General features: G+C 30.1%; 2 protein-coding genes across 4 annotated transcripts; both read left to right on the top strand.

Moving 5' to 3' along the window:
• The first annotated feature begins 6,444 nt into the window (after positions 1-6,444).
• Positions 6,445-12,300, top strand: LOC109810535 (uncharacterized). Of its 3 annotated transcripts, XR_002240763.3 has the most exons (5): positions 6,445-6,588; positions 7,065-7,241; positions 9,945-11,312; positions 11,699-11,787; positions 11,883-12,300. XR_002240763.3 is itself a non-coding variant. In XM_020374019.3 (4 exons), the coding sequence occupies exons 1-3, from the start codon at positions 6,487-6,489 to the stop codon at positions 11,286-11,288; spliced, it is 1,623 nt and encodes a 540-aa protein (XP_020229608.1). In that variant the 5' UTR covers positions 6,445-6,486; the 3' UTR covers positions 11,289-11,312; positions 11,699-12,300. The 3 variants fall into 3 exon arrangements, 2 of the variants coding, with proteins under 2 accessions (XP_020229608.1, XP_082923953.1); XM_020374019.3 differs by having other exon boundaries at positions 11,699-12,300; XM_083067827.1 differs by lacking the exon at positions 6,445-6,588 and adding an exon at positions 7,533-7,800 and having other exon boundaries at positions 7,102-7,241; positions 11,699-12,300.
• Positions 12,301-15,989: 3,689 nt separating this feature from the next.
• Positions 15,990-16,857, top strand: LOC109810563 (Putative membrane lipoprotein). The gene has a single exon (XM_020374048.3). It carries the CDS (start codon positions 16,198-16,200, stop codon positions 16,753-16,755), a length of 558 nt encoding a protein of 185 aa, XP_020229637.1. The 5' UTR covers positions 15,990-16,197; the 3' UTR covers positions 16,756-16,857.
• The last annotated feature ends 547 nt before the right edge of the window (positions 16,858-17,404 follow it).

The raw sequence follows: 17,404 nt of genomic DNA, 5'->3' as shown, positions 1-17,404 counted from the left end.
TGTGATGATGACTATGTGATATGATAATGTGATATGAGGATGCATAGAGTCTTGATTGACATGCATCATGTGCATAAATGTTTTTAAGGGTATGGTATGGAATACACCGCCAGAGAAGGCCCCCTAGTGTAAAAGCTTTGGGGATTAGTGCTTGGGGATAGCTCGGTTTGTAAGTCCCAGACTCGCCCATTGTGTGCATAGGATGTATCTTGTGTGGCTTAGCTATCCCGACGAGACTATGGTAGTATGTCCTTCTAGTGAGAGTGTGTAGAGGGTGTGACCCGGCATGTACTCCTTGACTACTCTTCGTATATTGCTAGCGGCAATATGCCATGTGATATGTTACTGGCGCCACATACATGATAAAATGTAGTCCGTGTCCATTCATGTGCATTTTAATGTTATATGATAAATTGATATTTTTATGTCTTGAATGAGTGAGATGTCATATTATTATTAATTTATCTATGTTATATATGTTTTGTTTGTGTTTGGCTACCCGGTGTATATTCTTACACTATGAGCCAGAGTGAGATTTTTCTCACTCCCTTTTCTCGTGTTGTTTTTCTTTGACTGTTATACAGGTAATTATCAGCATGAGGCTAAAGATGTTGGTGATGAAGCTTATGCTTCTATATTGGGATTTTCTCTGATAGGACATGTAACATCGGGCGTAGATAGGATTAGATTAAGATGTTTTTATTAAATTATTTTGGAAACTTTAGTTTTATTTCTTTGTAATTTCTGTTGATTTTGTTAAGTTATGGATGTGGTACTCTCTATCTGAACACGTTTGATATTTTAATTATAAAATGTTATGTTATTCAAATTTTATTATTATGTGTTATGGTATGCGGGGTAGAGGGTGTCACAAAGTACTTGTGTACCCATACTCACACCTACAAATTTTAATTATGTATCAAGTAAATAAAGCGATAACATTTTACACAAACAAACATGATATTAATTAGTTAGTTCTTTGTTTACCAAAAAAAAAAATAGTTAGTTCTTTAATATTACCAAAATCTAACATAACAATTCTTATAAATAAAAATTACAAAACATTCAATTCTTGTGAATAAACTTTAAAAAAAAATTCAACATAATAAAAGTTGTAATTAAACTTCCAACATCATGATCATGTATTAACAATATTCTCCGAGACATGTGAAAAAATTATACAAAAAATAGTTAGATTAAAATTATAGATTAAATTATATACTATAAATTTCAAAAAAATAAATATATAGACATTTAACCTCATCATTAGGAATCAACTTCTCCATATTTTTGCAAACACTTATTTTCCAAGTTTATATATTGTTTTGGTTCAGTAATACCAATAGAAACTACATGACAAGAAAATAAATGATTAGATAATTTAAATTAATAATTAAAACCAACAATAAAAAATAAAATAAATTTTATTAAACAAACAAAATTTAATTATGGGAATTGCTAACATATCCTCACCTATTTTTTAGTTGGAGTATGTTAGCAACCTACACAAAAATTTTAAGATAAAGAAATCACTCATTTCTTTTGATTTGGTTGATTTATATAAAGGATATTATAATAATTTAATTAAATTTGAAAAGAAAATAAAACATTTTCTCTTTCTTATTAATTTAATTTTCCAATTCATTTCTCTCTTATTAAATTCCTTCTACAACTCACTTCTCTCCCACCTCTCACGATGTCCCCCCCTCCCTCTCTCTCTCTCTCTGAAAGAATAAAAATTAATTAATAGGAGAGAGAAATGGGTTGGAGAATGAAGTTAATATGAGAGAGAAAAAAATATTTTATTTTCTTTTAAAATTAAATTAAATTACTATAATATCTTTTATACAAATTAACCAAATCAAAAGAAATGAGTGGTTTTTTTTGTCATAAAATTTTAGTGTGGGTTGCTCCAACTAAAAAATAGGTGCGAGTATGTTAGTAATCCCCTTTAATTATTTATTACCTTGTTGCTTATATTTCAATCAATTTTGTGCACATGCAAGCGAAGATGCTAGTGGTGATGTGAGGAAGAGACATGCGCTGTGGTGATGCAAAATGGGATGTGAGGTAGACGACAAATGTGGTACAAGGATATGGTAAATGACGACGATGGAAGGTAAGAAGCAAGGTAGACAATGAGCAGCAATATAATGAGTGAGTGAAGATGTAAGATTGCAAAAATAAAAAAATGAGGTTAGATAGTATTTCAGTTATAATATCATAAAAAAAATAAATAAATAAATTATTATTAATTAATTATATATATATATATATATATATATATATATATATATATATAATTGCGGGGCGGGTACCATAGTATCTATACCCACACCCGTACCCACTAAATTTTACATGTTTATACCCACCCTGTACTCATCCCCATATAAGTGAGTATTTACCTATCTCACATATGATTATTTTTGCGGGTGTCCATAGGATCCAGACCCATTTTGTCATCGCTATCGTTGTCATTCTTAATGAGGAATGTTAGCAACACACTATTTAACACATTCATCTTAACACATACACTTTCATTAGTTAGAATTTATTGAAAACTACAAAATTAGGAAAAGAGCCACTAAATAAGGTGTGAGACCCACCAAATTTTGAAGATGTAAGATTGCAAAAAGAAAAAATGAGGTTAGATAGTATTTCAGTTATAATATCATAATAAAATTTAAATAAATAAATTATATATATATATATATATATATATATATATATAATTATGGGGCGGGTACTATACCCACACCCGTACCCACTAAATTTTACATGTTTATACCTGCCCTGTACTCATTCCCATATAAGTGAGTATTTACCTGTCTCGCATATGGTTATTTTTGCGGGTGTCCATAGGATCCAAACCCATTTTGTCATCCCTATCGTTGTCATTCTTAATGAGGAATGTTAGCAACACACTATTTAACACATTCATCTTAACACACTTTCATTAGTTAGAATTTATTGAAAGCTACAAAATTAGGAAAAGAGCCACTAAATAAGGTTTGAGACCCACTAAATTTTGTATTTCCTAATAAAATTCAACCAATTAGAGGTAGTGTGTTTAAAAGAATATGTTAGAGAGTGTGTTGCTAGCATAAATAAATAATTTTTATATCGTAAATGTATAACTTTTTGATACAATTTTTTTTTTATTAAAATAACTCACCTTCTCAATAAATACATTATTGTTAATTGTATTAGTTGAATAATTTATGAAGAGGTAAATTAGAAAAAATTTAATTAATATTACACTAAAAAGTGAGAATATAATTCATTTAGGGATATTTTTCAAATGTTAAAACTGTAACTATTATAGGATGAAAAGAGTAAATCATATCATTTAAGAGAATTGATTATTTTTTTCGATAAAAAAATGTTAGATAGGGGATGACATCCCTAAGACTATCGGTCAAGGAGTCAATGACATATTGGAGATCCTCAAACCAAGTACCAATTTCCACTCAATGGTTAGTCGAAGTTCAGTAGTATTCAGTTTAACCCAGAAACTTTATTTGTCAAACTTAGGGCTAGTAGAGACCCACATAGAGAAATTTCACCTCTGATGGAAAAGGATCCTTTTGAGTAAGTATGCCCACCAAATTATAATTTTAATAGTTGTAAGGGTATCAAATCCACATAATGGGAAAATCAAGTCCGAATCTCATATCATTTATGCTAACTCATGATGACAGAAAATGAGTTAGTTTAGTTAATAACATTAGTTTTGTCAATAATTTGAACTATTTTTTTCTTATAAAATTAACCTTAGCATTTATTAAATTAACCATCTTTATTTTCATTTTATTGCTTCTTAATTAATTAATTAATGTTCAAAAAAAGAGTTAGAATCAGCAAAATGGGTCAAGCTTGCCAAGCTAACCTGAACTTGCTTGATAAATTATAGGACTTGGACTCTAATTTTCAAGTTTGAATAAAATGTGGGCCTTTGTAACTTGGTTTGGTAAAAACTGTGGCACAAATGGGTTCAAGCGAAGCTAGTCTGATTGGGTCACGGGCTGCTTACTTCTTTTTTTAAAATTTTATTTTATATTTACTTATTGATGAGAAGTAAAAGAAAAGTACCAAGTGTTTAAGAGTGAGATTTATGTTAAAAATGATGCTCTTCAAATGCGTGTCAGTCATAACAAGAACAAAATTCATGTTTATTTAGAGGAGGAAAATGAAACACGCCGACACCATTTAATATCTACGAAGTAAGTTGATTTTATAATTTTTGTACAATTTATTTCATTGTTACATATATATTGATTTTCTAAGAAGATTATTAATTCTATAGGAATTTGAAGAATGTGAGAGCATAACAACTATCAATACTAGAAAATCTAAGTTATATATATTTAGAAGAGTTAAGAGTTCCATCATCATGCGACTTTAATATCATAATTTATTTGAAAGAAAAAAGTCTTCATAAATGTGTTGATCTTGCAAAGATGTTTTATAATATACTAAGTACTCCAATAACCACTATATATTGTATTTCACTTTTAACATTGAATTTCATATTTTGAACAAGTATAAAAGCTCATTGCAAAATAAAACAGTTCAAGCTTTTTTGTATATACTTAGTTGGTTACATGATTTTATAAAATAGTATACACAATTATTTTATAAAAGGGAAGTATTTCCTTTATATATATATATATATATATATATATATTTAACACCCTTTTGATAATTGTATTTTGATCTTATTTTTTTGGGTATGGACATTATGTTATAATATCCTAAAATTAATAATTAAAGACTAATTTATACTTGTGAAACGTAACTTTGATGGTTAAACATTTTATCTTCATTTTTGATATAAACCTTTTTATTCTAAAATTGAAAGTAACTTCTCACAAGTCTGCAGTTATGTTGGCAACTGGGGTATCGAAAAGTAACTTGTTATTCTAATTCGTTATGGGTAGTTAACATGGTGGTAGATGAGGTTCAACCCTTTCATCGATTCTCTAATTAGATGGTTCTTATTAAGCAATTGGATTAAGAATGAGATTGTTGTATGGGGCATGTGTTTTGTGAAGGTAATCAATGCGTAGATTTACTTGCAAAGTTTGTCCTTTCTATCAGTGGGTTTGAAGTTGTGTATGAAGCTCCTAACTATCTCAGGGTTTGAAGTTCACCTTGCTCTGATTGCCTTATTTTTGTATTTATCCTTTCTTTCTCTTTTTTCATATGTAACAAAAATAAACATCTCACAAAATATATATTTTTTTTAATGTAAAGAAAAAAAATATAAATATAATAATCACTTCTTTATTTTATTTTTAATATAGGCACAAAGTGCCTATTTTCCCACTAACGTAAATAAACAAGTGTCAATAATTTTCTAAAGTCAAATGATTAAACTGAAATATATTTTTTATTTAAAATATGAATAAATATAAATTAAAAATTCAAACAATTTTTTTTTATCTACATTATATATAATAAAATACTATATATAAAGAGAATATCCTTTTAATAACTATTTTTTACTTTATTTTTATATAGACTGTTTTATCCTTTATTTATATTTTTTCTCCATTTTAATATTTTTTTGACAGATTTTTTCATTTTACTGTAAAACTGAAAAATAATTTCTCACAAAAATATTTTTTTTTGTTTTTTTTATTTAAGAAATAAGAAAATATAATAACCATCCATTTATTTTATTTTTTGTTTATTTTTAGCCGAGACATGAAATATCTATCTTTTTTTCACTAATGTAAATAAACAAGTGTTAATAATTTTTTAAAGTTATATAATTAAACTGAAATATATTTTATTTATTTTAAAAATATATATAAAATAATATGTATAAAAGGATATTATGTATAAAAAGAATATTCATTTTGATAATTGCCTTTTGATCTCTATTTTTATATAAAATTTTTTTATCTCTTATTTATATATATATATATATTTCTCCATTTTAGTCTTTTTTTTTACAGATTTTTTTATTTTACTGTAAGACTGAAAAGTAACTCTCACAAAAATGTTTTTTTAATGTGAAAAAAAGGAAATAAGAGAATATAATCATTCATTTATTTTATTTATTTTTAATGAAAAGATATAATGCATCTTTTTCTACTAATCTATATTTATTATAAAGAGAATAATGAGATATGTAATTATTTTTGGTATTCACTTTTTAATAGATTATTATATCACTCAAATAATAATAAAAAGCTTTATATTTTTTCTTTTTTTGAATTATTACATATAACCTTATAATATTTTATTTATATAATTATTAGATACACGAAATATATCGATCTCTCTGTTATAAATAAATATAATATGTGTCAATAATTATCTAAAGTTAAATAACTAAACTGAAATATATTTTCTTTATTTTAAAAGTATATAAATATAAATTATAAATTCAAATAAAAAAGAAAAATGTGAATAAGAATAACTCCCCCCATAAATAACAGAAACACAACGCACACAGTTTCAGCAGCAGCAGCAGCGATGGAGGGAGGAAAGAGAAAATCCTCTCTCACCTCACAAACGGAGCCTCTCGACAACCCCCATTTTCAATTCTCCACTCCAATGCATCAACACCAATCTCATGTAAGTTGGGTTCTCTTCAAAATTTGAAATTTCCATCCAAAAAAAAAAAAAAAAACCGACCTAACTACCTAACATCATTGTCACTATTTGCCATCTCCGATGTCTGTTGTGTTGCCATTATCAAACAAACCCATGTCTTCAAAATTTGATTTTGGTTGTTTTGGTTTTTATTTACACTTTCTTAATTGTGTTTTTAGTGTTGTTCTTTGATGAGAATTATAATTTTACTTTGACAATTTGTGTAATGGAAGTTCGTATTAAATGTCAGCTTAATTGTTTTTAGCGATGTTATCTAATCAGAATTGAAATTTTACTTTTTTGACAATTTGCTGAATATAAGTTTGTATTCAATGTCAGCATAAGCTATCAATGTGAAACTCTAATTGTATCTAAGTTTTGTGCTTTGTGTATTTCTGTTTGTAAATCGAGTTTTGATGAATATGGTTCTTCTAGTAATGGCGTGTTTGATTGTGCAGGAAATGGTGGCTTTGAAGAAGGCATATGCGGATGTGATTCTGAATACTGTGAAGGAGGCTGCGGGTCGGGTAATGGCGTCCGAAAGAAGAGCTGTTATGTTCCAGCAGGAGCTCTCTTCGGTCAAAGAAGAGGCTCTTCGTATGTTACTGCATTTGAAGCAGATGATGGATGCTAAGGTTTTATTCTCAATCTTAACTCATGTGATTGTTATGGTTCTTTGATGCCTTTTTGTGTTTAATTGGTCAGTGTTATTCATGAGTGTAATGTAATAATTGGAAGTTTAGTTTATATTTTAGTGGAATTGATGTTAAAAGATTTAATTTGTATTTGACCATGATGTTTTTAAAATAGCTTAGAAGCATTGATTGTGTGAATGGCGAAGTAAAGTTGCTTTTGAAATGTAATTATACATATATTTTTGAAAACTTTATGGGTTAGTTACACACCTAATCAATTTTATAATGCAGAATCAAGAACAATTCACTTCCTACACAATCAATCTATAATGTAGAATCAACTATTTTGGAAGCAAAAGTAGCCAAACACATGAAATACTATTAGAATCAATTGTTTTTGAAGCGGAAGTGATGTTGATGGCAAACCAAACAAGCACCGAGGTGATTGAGTAATGGTGTCTTTTTAGACCCCCATCCCCAATTTTTCAGTGTCTGCCTGCTTTTTGAGTTCCAATTCGAATCTGGAGTGGAAGATCCGTAGGATCACATGTGTGTGCTGGTATGAGAATTCTTTGTATTGTTCAAGTAGAATTCACATGTATTATTTTCTGGATGAAGTGAAATGTTACATCGAAATTGTACTGCATTATTAGTGTCTTCTTTTGTTATCCTCAGAAGATGCTTTGATCTTTTACAATGACTGTTTGGGTATGTGTAGTACATAACTACATATATAGCTGACTCCATCTCAGCATTAACATCTTATTCTCTCTACCTGTGTTCTTCCCCCTACAGGATGTTGCTTCCCACCTTATCCGTTTCCTGTGTTACTGCTAAGAGGCACATAATTCACCTTTTTTATTATTAATTGAACTCATAATCAACTTCAAATCCAGCAAAGAGATATTATGTATTATTTTCTAATCATCCTTTCATTTTGGCAAGTCAACAGTGTTTCACTAGAAATGGCATAATGTAAGTACTCTAAAAAGAAAGACACATTTATTGTGTGAATGGCTGGGGAGCAAGGAGGGGAATGTTAATGCATTGATTTAGGTTAAACCTCAGTGTAAGATATTGGTACAAGTAAGTAAAAGACGCACATACATACATACATACATATATATATATATATATATATATATATATATATATATATATTATATTTAGTTGATTTATCATTATTCAACTTATATCAACTTTTTTTGGCTTGGGTTCATATTGTTCTTTCTTGACAAGTATTATTTGACAATCTCCCCTACCTGATGCCAGGATAAAAAAACTTATTCTTGTTTATGCGGTTAGCTTGTGATTCTCCTGTGCAAAACTGAAACCTTCTTCCCATATAAATATTGGCTGTATATCTCAATGCATGTGATAATAAACTAAAATTCTTCATTTCCATAAAAAAACATGTTGAGAAGTGACTCCTTGAAAACTAACTATGAAAACTAACATGTTTTCACATGCTTCCATTATTATCTATGAAAACTAACTTTCTGTTTTTCCCCGGTTACTTTCATTCTACACCACCCGTAATCTGGTATGCAAGTTCAATTTTGATAATAATTTTAATGAAGTTTGAGCAAAATCATAATCTATTAAATTCTGTTGGGTTTTTCTTGTTTCTCCTTTTGTGTGTTTGAAATTCATAAAAAACAAGTTAAAATACTTTTTTAATCCCTATAATTTTACTTACTTTACTTTTTAGTTCCTATAATTTAAAATAAAACTTTTTAGTCACTATGTTTATCTTTTTTAATCTTTTTAGTTCTTATAGTTTAAGATAGATCTTTTTCATCTTTATACTTGGATTTTTTTTAATTCTTTTAGTCGTTGTCATTATTTTTTTATTGTAATGTTCTCTTTTTTGTTAATGTGACAAAGGTATTAATTCGACTTTGTGTGTCTGATGTCAAATTTCTTTTACTGGAGTTACTCTAAAATCTAAATTAGGTCTCTCGACGTTTCATACCTCTTTTGTACCCTCACCTGTGATGCCTATTATTGGGACACCCTTTTTTTATTCTTACAAAATTGAAGATCTCTATCATGTCAACACAAAATAGATATTATTACAAAAAAAATTAACCATAGAGACCAAAGGGATTAAAAAAATTGCAAATATTGGGACTAAAAAGGTATTTTAACCAAAAAAAATATATTTCTCATTTTCTCTGCTTGTCCACCAGTGAGGTATGTCCTGCTTCAGGTTATATATCTTTCCTGGTTTATAAGTTGAATTCCAAGTTATTTGTGGAATTAACATATTTCTAAATATGCTTACATAGTTGCGCTACCGTCAATTATTGACATTTCCCTGATAACTAAAGTTCTAAAAGTTTAAATGATTGAAAGACTTGGGGGGATACATTTCTCCTCAATATTGGGTAGTCATTCATTACAAGAAATTATGTTATTCCCCTGTCAGAATCTATACAAGAACAACAAAAACAATTAAACCTAATAAAAGTCTATACTTGGAAGGAAATTTTGTTTATTGAATGGCTCAAGTTATTGGTGTTGCTTGTAGTAAGTTTCACATTATTGGTGTTGCTCGAGTTATTTCACACTTAGAAGGAAATTTTTTTTATTGCATGGCTAAAACTACGATGTAATTGGATATCCCACTTTGATGAGTTTTTACTTTTTTGGTATTTTATACCAGGCATTTCCATAAACAAATGTTTTCTTTGTTTATAGACAACTGAAGCAGAAAAAACATCATTGGAGAAGCAAAGAAAAATTGATGAGCTTGAAGCACAATTGAATGAAGCTGAGGATGTAATAACTGATCTTAGAGTGGAATTGAAGCATGTATATCTCGAGTTAGAGAAGACAAAGAATAACCAGGTCCAGCCTTTGAATGGGCAGAATGTAAAGCAAGTTGCATCTTTTCAGGAGTGTGCAAAACCTAAGATTTTAGTATCCTCTCCTAATAAAGAACTTGAATGTGTAACAAGCAGTAATGTGATGAACAAATTACTGACTGTGAATGGTTTAGATAATGAATGCTGTAATTCAGAAAAACAAACTGAGCAACTGGGCATCTCTAATGTGGAGGATTACTATGGTCATGACTCTGACTTGGCTTCCATCAATATGAGAAGCAAGGAACCTGAACTTCGCCGAAATGGATTTACTCAGAGAATTCGTGCACTTGAAGGAAACTTGCTGGATGAAAAGTTGCTCATGCAAGATGCCGACAATCAACATTGTGGTAAAAAACCGGGGCTCATTGCTAAAGATAGCAATGGGGAAGTTGCAAAATTTAGTGCACTGGCTGAGAAAATGGAAATTAAGAAGAACATTAAGCACCGTAAGATACCAAGACGGAAGATATTTTCCTATTACAGGTCTTGCTTGCTTTCTTGTAAAATGCATGTAAATGGAAACTGTAAACCCAACAAAGGTGTGTGCTCTCTACCTTCTATCAAGCCTAGTGTCATTAGCAAATGGAAAAGAAAGAGAAGAAGACATAGACTTGTAGGGATGAAATCTTCTGCTTTTAGGAGTTGTAAACCATCATTTGTTCTTAAGCAGTGCTCATCTGTCCACGATAAATGTTGTGAAGATGAACATGGTGCTAAGATGAAGCCAGTGCCACCATTTGCTGATTTAGAGCCTGCACATGGGTCAACCGGTGTTGCAGAAAGTGTTCAGGCTCTAAATAAATTTGAGCATGTGGAGAAGGCTATTGGGATGGATACCAAGTTACTAAATTTAGAAGGAAGTGCTGCACAGAATCTAACAGGTCCAAGTTCTCCTATGAAAGTTGAGGTTTTTTATGTTCCATCTGCAAATACAGATTTTAAAGATGCAAAAGATTTTGAAGAAAATGATGGATCTTCCAGTCAAGTAGATGACAGTAGGCTTCTGAAGTATACATTCCAAAGGAAGCGAAAAAAAGAATCCTTGAGAAATGCAGACCAAAATATTGATTCTGAGAAGAGCATGGTGAAAAAGAGGAGGGTGGAGGACAAACAAAATAGTTCATTAGAACCCCAGAAATCTAGCATAATAGAGGAAACTTCTAAAGATAATTAGCACCTGGCTAAGGTTGCTCATCAGGTTTGTCCAATTTTGATGCATACAAATACAATAACTCCCCCTGATTTCATCCTTTGCTGATTGAATTGGAAGCACAAGCATCGATAATTGGATATGAATTAAGTGCTAAGAAGTTTTGGGTTAAATCAATATGAAGGGTTATCTGATAGTTTGTTATGGATCATGAATGCCTGGGATTGACATAACTTTCTAGCTTTCCTCATTTAGGGATTATTTTTTTCAGATTTAACTGACAGATGAATTTTGAAATCCTTTCTTTAAAATAAGATTGTAATAGGAAGTTTCTTTCTATAGAAATATATTGATTGCTTACAATTGTTGCCTTGCTTTAGGATAGAAAATCAGTATTTGAGCTCCAGTCTAATTTATTCATTTTCTTTGTGCAGCTTATATAAAAAAGGTGTTGATATCAGTAGATGCTTAAGGCTTTAGGATTCATCTATAGCATGCCTTTGAAGTAAATAACACCTTGAAGGTGGTATCTTACATCTTAGCCTCTGACACATCAAATACATTTTTTTTTAACAGCTAGGCACCCTAGCTTAATAGAAAAAAAAAATGTTTCTGCAGGCTCAAAGACCCTATTGCCAAAGTCTCATAACTTAAGCTTTCTTAACATTTGAGTCATGACATGTTGGTGGCAACCCTTGATAGCTGATGGTTATGTTTGTAGAATCTTTTTTGTCATTTTTTTATATATATATATCTCCATATAAACTATAAACTTTATAGGAAGAAAAGTCTTATTGCTGGCAGGTTAAACTTATGCCGATTGTAATTGGCTCATTTCAAGTCTTCTTCTCAAGAACATCACTATGCTGGTGATTGAACTCGGGAGCTGTTGAAGCTTGAAATTTGTTAGGCTGAATTGGAAACCTCAGTTTGAGTATTTAGATAAATTTGTATGATTATTTTGTAATCTGATATCTTTAAACAGTGAAGTGAAGTAAGTCAATAAATGAAGCCTGGCACAGATTGATTTTTCAAATCAAGTTGTCTTCCAGAAATGGAATCAGAGTATTCACTATTTCCATCAATAGGTTGCACCAAGATCAACCCATAGGAAATTTACTTTTATCTTATAAATTAAAATACACAATTTTCTTTTATTTTAAGAATACATTTCAAACACCACTTTTGCAATTAGCTACAATTTATTTTCCAATCATTTTCCCCTATCTTTTATACTGTGTATATTTGATTTTTTTAACTGGCTATCCTGTTCAATGTACTCTCGTTTTTCTCTTTCATTAAATTCAACTTTAATAATTTCTACAAAAGTTTTCAATATATACTGTAATTTAAATTTTCATTGTAAATTCAACATATAATTTATACATTTAAATTTATTTATTATAAATTTTAATTATAATATAATTTACATATTTTAAAACACTTTTCTTATGAATTTTAATTTTATAACAAATATTTATTCTGTGATACTTAAAGTTAAAAATATTTATTCAAAAGATATCAAATCATTCGTTTTGGGAAGGGAGGGGTGGAAGGCAGGGAGATTCTTTTCTCTTACAATAAGTTACAATTAATGATTTGATATTTCTTTCTCTTATTTTTTTATTCATTAGAATTGAATTGTATAAAGAGAGTTTACAACAATTCAAGTATTTGCTCTATTAACTGAGCTAGAACTTGATATTTTTTTCTTGATACTTGATAACTATTTTCAGTTTTAACATTTTAAACTTTGGTCAAATTTATTTTCAGAACAACTATAATGCTATAACAACATTTCTGTTGAGAAAATACAGGTGTGGTCAGTGGGAATGAAGCCCCCAATGGTGAAGGAACGTTCATTTGATCAGGTTATTGGAAAGAAAAACTGATATGTTTAGTATTTTGTGTGAAAATAATATACCATGTAAGTATTGATATTTGAGCAACTTCTACTAAGCCGATTCTTTCTACGGTACACTATTGTGAAAAAAAAAAAAAAAAGAAGAAAAAAGGTGTATTACCAGGTAATTTACAATCGATTGGTTTTCATAAATTGAGTACAATTTTGATCACTTGTCAATATGAAATTGGTTTATTCTATCATCCAATTATTATGTACACATTATTGAAAAAGCTTGATTAAATTCTTCTACTAATATATGACAAATAAGTGTAAAACAGTTTCACAACACGACTGTATAATTGGGTATGCAGGTTGATTTTATCTTGTCTAACCGGTCTACTTAAACCCACAATTCAACAAATAACCTATATTTAGCTAATCCTTTTGTGACGACGGTTTATTAGCTTCTAAATCTTGTAAAAAGTAAAAGTTTAATTGCACTTTTTGTAACTAAAGATCTCACAAATTTTGTTATTTAACTTTTAAGGTTGCATATTTTGTTATCCAACTTTTAAAATTTTACATGTCACAACTTTTAAACTTTTATACATTTTATCGTTATTTTGTCGTTCTATTAGTTGATCATTTATCTCTATTACTTAATTGTTGACATGACATGTTAATTATTAATATGACATATAAATGATGATATAACATAATGTGTCACATTAATTCACAAAGATAAATAATCAATTAATAGAGTGACAAAATGTACAAAAGTTTAAATTTAAGACAAAAATGTGTCATTTCAAAAGTTAACTTGTAAAATTTGTAAAATTGTTTAGGTGACAAAATAGTACAATTAAGTCTGAGTAAAATATACGGTTGCTTTAGCCTTATGCTCCTATATTAATATGAACTTTTCCCAAAGTAATGTAAGGTAATATTAGGATTCATGAATGACCCTCAAATAATATGAATTCACATTAACATAATGTGTCAGTATCATGTCAGCGATCAACTAATAGAGACAAACAATCAATTAATGAAATATCAAAATGTACAAAATCTTAAAAATTAGATAGCAAAGTGCACGATTTCAAAAGTTGGATAATAAAATTTGTGAAATTATGAAAATTTGCACAGCAAAGAATGCAATTAAATCTAAGTAAAATATACCATTACTTCAGCATTTTGTTCCTATATGAACATGGACTTTCTCTAAAGTAATGCATGTAATATTGGGATGCAAGAATGGCCCTCAAATAGCATGAGTCCGCAACAGCATAAATAGCAAACGAATTTTCCTGATGGCCACAGAATCCAAAGCCCACTAGCGTGGGCCCATAGGCAAGAGCCCAAGGGTTCCAAAATCCCACTTGATCTTTTCCACGGAGAGCTTGGCGACCTAGGAAGAATCTAGTTGTACTATGGTTGGCCACTTTTGGCAGGAACAGGAAAAAAGAAAGAAACATCAAAGGTTAAGGGCTTACATCATTGGACAAGTGGGGACATTCTGTGCTACATGTGCATGTCAAGCGTGCTTTGCCTCTATCACGTTCCAATCCCTTTTGTCTTTCAACCAGTAACTCTAGTGCCCTTTAATCCCCTATTCTCCCAAAAGCCTTGCAGCATGTCATTCAATTTTGGGTAGGGAGAGATTCCAACTCCCCACTTATCTATGTGTCTTTTTCTAGAGTTACTTCCACATCATTGTGCCCATTCTACCCTTCTAAATTTGTTTTGGAAATAGCTACAACCAAGAGAAACTTGAAGCATAAATGAACATGTTTTCTACTTAAGCTTACCTTAATTGCATATTTCTTTTTATTCCTTTACATTCTTAATTTTGCAAATTTCAATCTTTCATTTCTTTTTTCTTCACGAATTTGATTCTCTACTACTTTTATTGTGCAATATTATTCACCCTTTATAATTAAACATCTAATATTTAACAAATTGATGAATTGTATAGGAGAGTGTCTCATCGGCATATATGTTTTAGTTAAATTAGTTATTTTGTTAAAGTAATTGGAGATTGAGATTTTTACATACATATAAAGATTAACAGTGAATATATAACTTTTCTTTTATACAATTTTATTAAAATAACATCATTCTCTTAATAAATACATTACTTTTAAGAGTTATGCTTTTTAAACATCCAAGCAACACCTTACTTTTCTTTTTCCCTTTTTCATTTCTAATTATCTTTTAGCCTCAATCTTTTCACGTAGAACAATGAAGAAAAGAGAAAATAATTTTTTAAGGATGTTGTTCGAGTGCTTTTGTCTTATATGAATGTAAAAGAAACATTTTTGTACTTTTAATTATAGTAGTTAAAAACTTTATTAGAGGCAAATTAAGAAGAAAATAAACTAATTAATATCACATTATAATCGAGAACATCGATAATTTTAAAACTTTTTTCAAATGTTAAAATTACATGGAGATCTTTCCTATATATGACAAACTGACTAAATTATACAACTACAACAGTGATGTATCAAATTAGCCTTTCAGTGGACCAAAAGAATTTAGCAGAAGAAGTTTGAAAAAATAAGAAAGCATGAAACCAAACAACACAATTAAGTCTTTGAATTTTGAAAGAAGAGTTGGGGTAACAACTAACAACTACTATGCCAATGTCACGAGCCTATCACTCCTTTAAGGGTAGTGGCTACATGCATGATTTGGTGTGCACGCCAATCCGAGACACACACTAACTTACAAAGCTAAATTCCCAAGTTTGGATCAGAATATCATCATCAGCACAAGGACCTTAGAGTAGCAATTTTTTTTTTTTTGATAATGTGACCTTAGCATAGCATAGTGTCAAAGTATCAGTCCTTGTACGTTTGTGTTTGCTTGTCTCCTCATCACCTTACACCATTCACATCATCATCACAAATACAACTTTACCCCTTCATTGTGGTTATGCAGTCCCCCACATCACCAACAAGTGCATCATTATCATAATATCATTGCACAATACCCACTTCCATCTCCTAGTGATTTATATCGAGCTCTAACTCTAACCAACTCAACTCAACTCAAACCAAACCAACAACAACAACAAGGTTCAATATGGAGATGAAGAGAAGAGAGTGTGAGAGAGAAACCAAGGAGGAAGAGCACATACACAACATGGAGGATAGCATGCACACTATAGTGTTCACAGCAGGTACATTTCTTCTAATGGTGTGTCTAAAGCACTTTCTAGTTGAGCAATGGCGTGCTTGGGTGTTCCTCATCCTCAATGTCATTTTGTTAGCCATTCTATTCATGTCTATGAGGCCAAGTGAAAGTAGTGTTGAAGAAGTGAAGAGTGAAAATAAAGAGAAAAAAAGGCCTAGTGGGGGGTCTCAAGAAAATGAAGAAGGAAAAGAATGCTACATGAAACAATGTTGTAGCACTAGTAGCAAAAATTATGTTCATGTTGAGAATGAAATAATAGAAGAGAATGATAATCATGATGAGGATGAAGATGAAGATGAAGAGGAGGAGCATGTTCAAGTGCTGTCCAAGGAGGAGTTGAATGAGAGGGTGGAAGCTTTCATTACCATGTTTAGACAACACTTGATTTCAGATGTCAAACAAGCTGAAAATTTTAGGCTACACAAGATTGAAGTGTCTTGCTGTTGAGGCTTGTGTTATGAAAACAGCTACAAATTTTGTTTTATATATTATTACCATTATTTTTTTTTATTTCTTCTTCTAAATGATTAAGGGTGTCCTTTGCTGCTATATTGTTTGGATTGATCCAATTTTCTGGGCTCTTGTTTATCTTGGTTCCTCTTAAATTTTTGCTGATAATCTCACCGGTGCTGAAAATTGTTCACTTACAACATATACTTTGTTATGCACTTCCTCTGCAATGACTGGTTAAACTTTTTATTTTTAAATTTTTATACTCATATAATTCTTTTTATCTATCAAAATCTAAAATTCAAATTTGTGACTGTGTCCCCTCACCAAAGTTATAACCATACAATTTGTATGAAGAATTCTTTAATAACTTAATTTCCGAGAATTTGGTTAGTTACATCAATTGGAGAAACTTTAAATCCAATACACTTTAACAATATGCTCTCACCTCTAGATGTGCTTTGGCCCCAAACACAGTCTTTTCCTTTTCTTGCATAACTACTTTTTTTCTATTAAAAGTGCATTGCTCTCAAATCCCTATGCATTGGTTTAAGATATTTTGTTTAAGAGAAATCTTTAATAATATATCGAAGATAATGTGCCTTCCAAATAACAAGAATCTCTCTGCTTCCAAAGAACAAGAATA

The sequence above is a fragment of the Cajanus cajan genome, chromosome 2, assembly GCF_000230855.2.
Source record: "Cajanus cajan strain Asha chromosome 2, NIPB_CcT2T_4, whole genome shotgun sequence".
Taxonomy (NCBI): domain Eukaryota; kingdom Viridiplantae; phylum Streptophyta; class Magnoliopsida; order Fabales; family Fabaceae; genus Cajanus; species Cajanus cajan.
Note: the sequence above shows the minus strand (reverse complement) of the source record. Positions and strands in the feature narration are given on the sequence as shown.

What these genes read in the sequence shown, in the direction of transcription:
- LOC109810563 (XM_020374048.3), top strand. Translation starts at nt 16,198, where the DNA reads ATGGAGATGAAGAGAAGAGAGTGTGAGAGAGAAACCAAGGAGGAAGAG.
- LOC109810535 (XM_020374019.3), top strand. Translation starts at nt 6,487, where the DNA reads ATGGAGGGAGGAAAGAGAAAATCCTCTCTCACCTCACAAACGGAGCCT. An exon ending in TGCATCAACACCAATCTCAT is followed by an intron (nt 6,589 to 7,064) that starts GTAAGTTGGGTT and finishes TTGATTGTGCAG; the next exon opens with GAAATGGTGGCTTTGAAGAA. An exon ending in AGCAGATGATGGATGCTAAG is followed by an intron (nt 7,242 to 9,944) that starts GTTTTATTCTCA and finishes CTTTGTTTATAG; the next exon opens with ACAACTGAAGCAGAAAAAAC.